Source organism: Aquarana catesbeiana, linkage group LG03 (genome assembly GCF_042186555.1).
Source record: "Aquarana catesbeiana isolate 2022-GZ linkage group LG03, ASM4218655v1, whole genome shotgun sequence".
Classification (NCBI taxonomy): Eukaryota; Metazoa; Chordata; class Amphibia; order Anura; family Ranidae; genus Aquarana; species Aquarana catesbeiana.
Window position 1 is genome coordinate 666,060,777 of NC_133326.1, and position 8,599 is coordinate 666,069,375.

The following is an 8,599-nucleotide window of genomic DNA, read 5'->3' on the forward strand; positions in this document are numbered from 1 at the left end:
ATTCTTCCCAATGACCACTATTGTAAGAAACATTCTTCTCACTGACCACCAATAAAGGGGAAATCTTCCCAATGACCACCACTGTAATGGGCATTCTTCTCACTGATCGCCTATGTAAGGGGACATTTTTTCCACTGACCACCAATGTAAGAGGACATTTTTCCACTGACCACCAATGTAAGGAGCATTCTTTCCACTGATCACCATTGTAATGAGCATTCTTATCAATGACCCCCACTGTAAGGGGAAACATTCCCTCTGTAACCAATGTAAGGAGCGTTTTTTCCCATTGACAACTACTGTAAAGGAGCATCCTCCCCACTGACCAAAAATGTAAGGAGCATTCTCCCCACTGATCAAAAATGTAAGGAGCATTCTCCCCACTGACCAAAAATGTAAGGAGCATTCTCCCCACTGACCAAAAATGTAAGGAGCATTCTCCCCACTGATCAAAAATGTAAGGAGCATTCTCCCCACTGACCAAAAATGTAAGGAGCATTCTCCCCACTGACCAAAAATGTAAGGAGCATTCTCCCCACTGACCAAAGATGTAAGGGGCATTCTTCTGACTGACCACCAATGCAAGAGACATTCTTCCCATTGACCACCAGTGAAAGGTACATTCTCCTACTGACCACCAATGTAAGGGATAATTTCCCAATAACTCCTGATAGAATATTCTTAGCAGGGGTTCCCAGAGACCTTAAAAATATTTGCTCTAGACATCTATGTATGTAATAGAATAATGACAATACGGTACACCAAGCATGCACAATTACACTGTGATAATATCTATGTATGCTTACAGAAAATATTCAATACACCTTAAAAAAAAAAAAAAATAAATGAAGGAACAGGCAGCCACCACAAAGCCATAAATAAAAGTAATCTCCCCCACCGCACAGAGATGCCTCTTTCAGTTGGCAGGTCACGTGAACTTGGCTTCCTGTGGCATACAACGTGTTGCTAAAGATACCCAGATAAAGTTTTCACTATCGATGGTGTGACATAAGTCTCCATCAGGGAAAGCTGACACTTCAGATTTGAGTTTCATTCTGTGTTTTACTACATTTTACTATTTAATGAAAGGAATGGTGTGAAAAAAAAGGTGATCAAATGCGGAAATGTGGTACACCGTTTCTTGCTTGTCAGCCATGACGCATCGTTGTGAGCAATGATTCTTCCATGAGCGGATATAACAGTTGCTGGGAGAGGCATGTTAAAAGGGATTTTCTGGTATACTGAGAGCATTACGCAAATCTTGAGTGCCAAACGCGTGGTCCACCTTTTGCAAAAGGTTGAATAAGTGCATCCACATTAAAACAATAAATTAAAATCTACATTTTATTCAATTTTTTCAATGAAGCCTGCGGAGCATTGCAACCACAATCAGTGATTCATGGTTGCAAAGCACAGGCTTCTGCAGGAGGAAGTAAACACTGGACTACAAGTATGGTAACGTCATGGCATTTGTGCTTTATTGAAAACTCGGAGTCCGTCCTCCATGGTGTCAAATTGGATTTGTACCATATTATATCCTGGATGAAACCATCCTAGAATTGCCTCTTATGGCACCATCCCATACTCACTAAATGTATTATATCTTTTCTCCGATCCCACAACTAATCGTGATGAAGAGTGTAATTAGGGACTTTTAATGTGCCACAAAGAGGACATACACTATATTACCAAAAGTATTGTGACGCCTGCCATTACACGCATATGAACTTTAATGGCATCCCAGTCTTATGCCCCGTACACACGGTCGGATTTTCCGATGGAAAATGTCCGATCGGAGCGTGTTGTCGGAAATTCCGACCGTGTGTGGGCTCCATCGGACATTTTCCATCGGATTTTCCGACACACAAAGTTGGAGAGCAGGAGATAAAATTTTCCGACAACAAAATCCGTTGTCGGAAATTCCGATCGTGTGTACACAAATCCGACGGACAAAGTGCCACGCATGCTCAGAATAAATAAAGAGATGAAAGCTATTGGCCACTGCCCCGTTTATAGTCCCGACGTACATGTTTTACGTCACTGCGTTTAAAACGATCGGATTTTCCGACAACTTTGTGTGACCGTGTGTATGCAAGACAAGTTTGAGCCAACATCCGTCGGAAAAAATCCTAGGATTTTGTTGTCGGAATGTCCGAACAAAGTCCGACCGTGTGTACGGGGCATTAGTCCGTAGGATTCAATATTGAGTTGGCCCATCCTTTGCAGCTATAACAACTTAAACTCTTCAGGAAAGGTTGTCCACAAGGTTTAGGAGTGTGTCTATGGGAATGTTTGACCATTCTTAAAGAAGCGCATTTGTGAGGTCAGGCACTGATGTTGGAGAGAAGGCCTGGCTCGCAGTCTTCGCTTTAATTCATCCCAAAGGTGTTCTATCAGGTTGAGGTCCCGACCCCACACCATAATCCCCCCTCCACCAAATAATTTGGACTAGTGCACAAAGCAAGGTCCATAAAAACATGGATGAGTGAGTTTTCGGTTGAAGGAACTTGATTGGCCTGCGCAGAATTCTGACCTCTACCCGATAGAAAACCTTTGGGATGAATTAGAGAGCAGACTGTAAGCCAGGTCTTCTCTCCAACATCAGTGCCTGACCCCACAAATGCGCTTCTGGAAGGATGGTAAAACATGCCCAAAGACACATTCTTAAACCTTGTGGACAGCCTTCCCAGAAGAATTGAAGCTGTTATAGCTGCAAAGGGTGGGCCAACTCAATATTGAGCCCTACAGACTAAGACTGCGATGCCATTAAAGTTCATGTGCGAGTAAAGGCAGGTGTCCCAATACTTTTGGTAATTTAGTGTATATCCATAAAAGCAACATCTTAATTATAAAGTTAAAATATCATTAAAACATGTAAAATTACAGTTGGCTTTTAAATACAGTGTAACTAGTGCATAATCGTTATTCCAAGATGGCGTAGTGGATCAACGCTTTTCGTAATAGTCTTACTTCTTCAGGGTCAGATGAATCCCTGAATTGACAAGTGATATGGCTAACAAAGGATATTGATATGTAGTTAAATTATATTATATTGTTATAATATAACTATATAGCATTATCCTTCATTAGCTGTTTCCTTCATTAGCCATTAGCCTTCATTAGGAAATTGGAACAGAGCGTTGTCATCCTATAATAGGAAGTGCCTGAACATGGACTTTCATTATTTTCATTAAAAAACTGCAGATTTATAAAGATTATAAACAACTTTTGTTGTGGCATCAAAATGTTAATGTTGATGTGATATTTTAGTGCTCAGATTTACGTATGCTTTAATGGACAGCTTGTACATGATTCAGTTTTTCATGTCATCACCCGTCTAAACAGAAGATACCTTGTTTCTTGGTTAGCGTTTTGCTCTAATGTGTACCAATTTAGTTCACATCTCTAGAGTTGTTGACTTGTAAATAGAAACCTCTGTAAAGATAATATGGAAACAGCCATTGTAGGTCTCTATGCTTGTTGCCAGGCTTTTTGTTGTCCTAAAGACTTACTAATAAAATCAAAGACCTGAAACAAGTGTATCGATCTTTCCTTTATGCATTTTTGGTTTTGGTCATTGATTGGGAAAGTAGTATCATCAGAGACAGCCAGAAAACTATTTTTTTTAGGAGGTGGCCAAAAATAACAGCCCCAGTATTTCTTTGGTATGTTTCCTCTACTGACATTGCATTTTATCACTTTGTTAGGTCTGCTGAAGAGTCTCAGGATGGACAGCACGCCTGGGCTAATAAATTCATTGACATCTCAAGCCCTCCTGGTCATGGCTACATCCTCAGAAGGTCCACTTGGATTAGCTCAACAGCCTCCTCATTACACTGTTCCAATTGCCAAACCTCCACAGATGACTTACCTGAGTTCAGCATACCCTCTTCTCTACCCACCTCAGGATCATTTGAATTCAGCATGTCCACCTCAGCTTCTCTCGCTTTCCCACCAATATGGACACCCTCGACCAGGGGTTGGTGTTCTAGGCTATGGTGCGCTGCACCCTTTTGCTGCCTTTCATCTGCCAGAGAGTATGGAGAGACTTCAGGCTGGGTTTCTGAATGCCAAAAGGTTGAAAGGAGACTCAGAACCACCACAGATCCATTACCTGCCGATGGAGACTGGCCTGGAAGCCCCTCACATTTCCCAGGGGCATGCGGTTCCCCCAACTTCCCACAGGAGCTCCCCAAAATTGAGAACAAGTTCGAGCTCAAAAAAAGGTAGGCTGTATATTGACAGTAAAAGTGTACAATAATATTTAATATAGATTAAACAAATAATTTGTAGTAGAGGCACAGAACTACAGATTTTAAACTCACCAGTGAAGTCTGCAGGTGATACAAAAGGCCAGAGTAGAGCATGACTGAACCTACTAGTGCCTATCAAAACTATTTTTTTGAGGCACTGCTGTTTAAAGGATCAGTCCACCAAAAATGTGTTTCAATTTTGGGTAGACGCGGTTAAGGTAAATCACTGACTGGCTTCCTATATCTCTCAGGGACTCTGGTGGTGGGACCTTTGAGGTTGGGTTCCTGCGTCTGCATGGCAGCCAAAGCCTCTAATGTATTCTTACAGTTACATTCAGCAGGAGGAGATAGATTTAAAAGTCATGGAATCCACAAGCAGGACTCTTTGGTAAGAGTTAAAAGAATTCAGCGGGTGATTTTCAAAAGATTATGTTACCACCCAACCTTCTGAAGTTGTAAAGAGGACAACCATTTAGCAGTGAAATGTTTTGGCAAAAATCACGCCCATGCAACTTGCCATATTACAGGTTAGGTGAAAGACCAGACAATGTATGTCTCACACATTTTACTAAAGTCATAGACATACATACACCACATGCCAACAGCTGTTTTCATTGATATGTGGCAGGTCACTTAAAGCAAACCTGTTTTGAAGACTACATAAGCGCAAGGAGCAGCAGATACCGCTGGCTACCAATTGCATTCCATACTCCAATGCCAGGGCCTCATAGACTTTTACAGGGCCTATTCTATGGCTTACAAAGAGTGGATATTTGCACTATGAGTTCAGTAGACTCCCTGCTGAGAATACCTGCTGACCTCTGCAAAGTTAGATTAGTAATGATCGGCTCATGACTTGTGTCTAGGTGCCCAGGAAGAATAGAGAGGGTGTATCTCCCCAGTGGGAACATATTATGAGAAGTTATTAAAACCTTTGTAATCTAGTATTTTGCTTCTATACAACCAGGCATACACATTTATTTAATTTTCCCAAACACTTCCAGGTGCCCATTGAAAAGGGAGATTGAATTAGACATACAAATTATTCTTACTGCTATTGTTCCCCATAATAAGCCACATCCTCCCTTAACTTTCCAATGCCATGATTTTGCATGTTAAGCACAACTAATGCTGGCCTTACACTTGTAGAATTTTGTTTGGATATGAAAGTATAAAAATCACTCATCTGATCATTTGATGGTGCCTTCATGCACTTGAATCCATGTCAATGTCTCATTTATGTACCATGTCAATGTATCAATTTTCATAGAACAAATATCCTAGTTCCAAATGAATTAATCCAATTGCATGCGCATAAGACTAGTTATGATTTTTCTCGCCATGTAGCGAATTCAACGATTAGAAATTTGTTTACTCCCTTTGCTGTCCTGGCTGTAGAAGAAATTTTCCAGCCTTGTCCTTTAATTTTTTTGGTCACTCTGGTTGAAGCCAATTGTCCAATCATCCCCTTTAAATCTTAGATAATCAAATGAACATTCTGAAAGCAACACTTTTCTAACAGAATTCAACAGGTATAAGGCCAGCTTATGTGAACAAGCTTATGGAAATGCTCTGCGACACTTTGAAGACACTTTAGCTTGAAGGCAGAAGACACTTGTATATCAAACTTTCCTCTACAGCTAACAGCCAGCTATATGCTCCTGCAGGGCAGCAATGATAGAGATATAAAGGTTCTCATGCAGTGACCTGCCATTGCCGTATTGTTTTCTGTGCAACACCAATGGAAGTCTCAGTCTTGGGCGTTGGTCATAAAAACAAAATTAGCCACATTGGAAATTTGCCATTTACCTTCCTTTCTGGCTCTCTTCTGCTTTCCATCCAGACAATTATCAACCCACCTTTGTATCACAGCTCTGCAGTTCTCAGTTTTTGCAGTTTCTAAACCTTCACTTCTTTTTATGGTAAGTTTAGGGAAAATTAGAAGATTAGATCACTAACTCCAACTAAAACACGTTCTGATGTTGAGGTAAATGCAGAATTGGTTATAATGGGAACCCACAGACTGACCAGACTTGGACTTACCCACACGCCTTAATTATTAAATATAAGTTTCCTTTTAATTCAACTTCCTGTAAAGAATGTGTTTCTGTACATCTCCACCCTTGTATTAATCACAGTGTTATGACCCATTGTTTCCTGATAGAAGGTTATTGGCTGTTATATTTAGCCACTATTTATAGAAGGTTATTGGCCGTTAAATTTAGCCACTATATATATATATGTGTGTATATCACTGTCTGGGCTAGTTTTATAGCCAGTTAACCTGTCTAAATCCTGTTAAGTGATTATATTTTAACAAAAAGTTAAATTCATCTAAAGGCAAGAAATGAATTGATAGTGTGGGGAGGGGTTAAAACCCCTCCTAGGTTTTTATTGCTGTCCATGTCCCCACGCCATTTGTGCTTGTGACCGCTGTCACCATAACTGAGCTATCATTGGGTCAGGAACAAAAAGATCAATGGCTCAATGGTAACACTTGTCTCTATAATATTAAGTATTATTAAAATAATAATATTAATAATTATTATTAATAATAATAATAATAATAATAATAATAATAATAACACTTATTATTATTAGATATTATTAAAATAACAATAATAATAAGTATTATTATTATTATTATTATTAATAATAATAATAATAATAATAATAATAATAATAATAATAATGTCTATATTGCTAATAATTAATAATGATATCTATAATTAATCATTAATATGATTAATGATAATTAATTTATGAATAATAATAATAATAAAATCATCATCATCACTACATAAAATCCTAAAGGATATCTAAAACAAATTATAATTACCAGAAGGACATATATACATGTATATCTAAAACAAAAGCTATTTTTATTTCCGTACAGAACCATCATTCAGTCTGTTAAACTTTTAACGATTGCTACACCACAGCATGCAATCTAAGAAAACAGTGACTACATGTTATTTATTTATAAAAAAATATTTTATATACTATTTTATATAATAAATACATTTTTTTATATAATATCATTTATTGTAAAAACACAAATTCAATTAAAGACATCCTTTTATTACAATAGTTTTTTTTTTTATCTATCTGATAGTCATATTCCATGATGGCTCCCTACCCTCAAAAAGAAAAACTGTTTTTGTTTTAGATATACTTTAAGAATGTTGACAGTAATAAAATAATAATAATAATAATAATTAGCAATAATAATAATAATAATAATAATAATAATAATAATAAGTAGTATTAGTAGTAGTAGTTGTAGTTGTAGTATTTATCTATTTTAACATCAGTTTAAGGCCTGTGCCATGCATTTTCCACAAGTAGGACACAACATTTAGGATAATCAGTTATCATTCAGAGAAATAGACATGTTATTAGGTGGTAATGCCAGTTGCCTTGCATTCCAGGGTACAGTATGTTCCAGGTACCCAGAGGGAGATCTGTCAATGAACAATCCTTACATTTGTTTTTTACTGCTGTCTGTGTCCCTGCTCACCCTCTCAATTTGTCCTGGTCACCATTGTCAGTGGGAGTGAAAGTGATGGGAAATCCAAAATTATATGGTTGTCACCAAAACAGGAGACAAGGGAAACCCTTCTAATAGGGAAAGTTGTTCTGGTGACAGCTGTTTAAGAGAAAGAGAGAAAAAAAATAGAAGAGTGATGGCAGAAAAAGACCAAGTGGTCCATCAAGTCTTGCTATTTTTTTTATTTTTGTTTGTTTTTAATTTTGATTGTTTTTTTCTTGATTTTTTGGGAGGGGTATTTTGTTGTTTTTTTGCTTTCAATTTTGTTGTTTTTTTTTTTTGTTTTAACTTTTTGTATACAGCCGTGTTTGTCTCAAGCATGTTAAAAATTACCATTGATCAAGTCATTACTAATGCTGGAAGTCAGTTCCAAGCATCATCTACTCTTTTTGGGTAAAATCATCATTTTCAAGGGGAATTTACCCTCACTTTGCTAAAAAAAAAAAAAAAATTGAAAAGTGTCCTATTTCTTAATTCTATCCAAAACAAAACAAAATCTGATCTGCCTAAAGATACACTTCAAACAATAATCCCATCTGTTCTCTGATTTTCCCATTATTTTTCCAAAAAAAAATACACAATACCTTTTTAGACTTTGACTCTGCTTTATTTTTTATCTCCTTCCTGCTTCAAAACTTTATCATTTGGAAGAAAAATAGCTGGCAAAAAGATTCAGAAGATGCAGCAAGATAAATAGTTGGAAGGAAATGCTTTTTGTGACTTTTTTTTTATAAATAGGACTTTAACAACATAAAATGTATTATACATTAGTAAAAGAAAATGCTTTTATTGAAGC

General features: G+C 37.4%; 1 protein-coding gene across 1 annotated transcript in view; it reads left to right on the forward strand.

Annotated features, from left to right (window-relative positions):
- Positions 1 to 3,719: 3,719 nt before the first annotated feature.
- LOC141134717 (E3 ubiquitin-protein ligase Rnf220-like) overlaps positions 3,720 to 8,599 on the forward strand; it is a 52,463-nt gene continuing 47,583 nt past the window's right edge. The window contains exon 1 of the mRNA XM_073624154.1: positions 3,720 to 4,226. Within this exon, the coding sequence (XP_073480255.1) occupies positions 3,728 to 4,226 (499 nt within the window). The 5' untranslated portion in view covers positions 3,720 to 3,727. The remainder of the gene's footprint in view (positions 4,227 to 8,599) is intronic.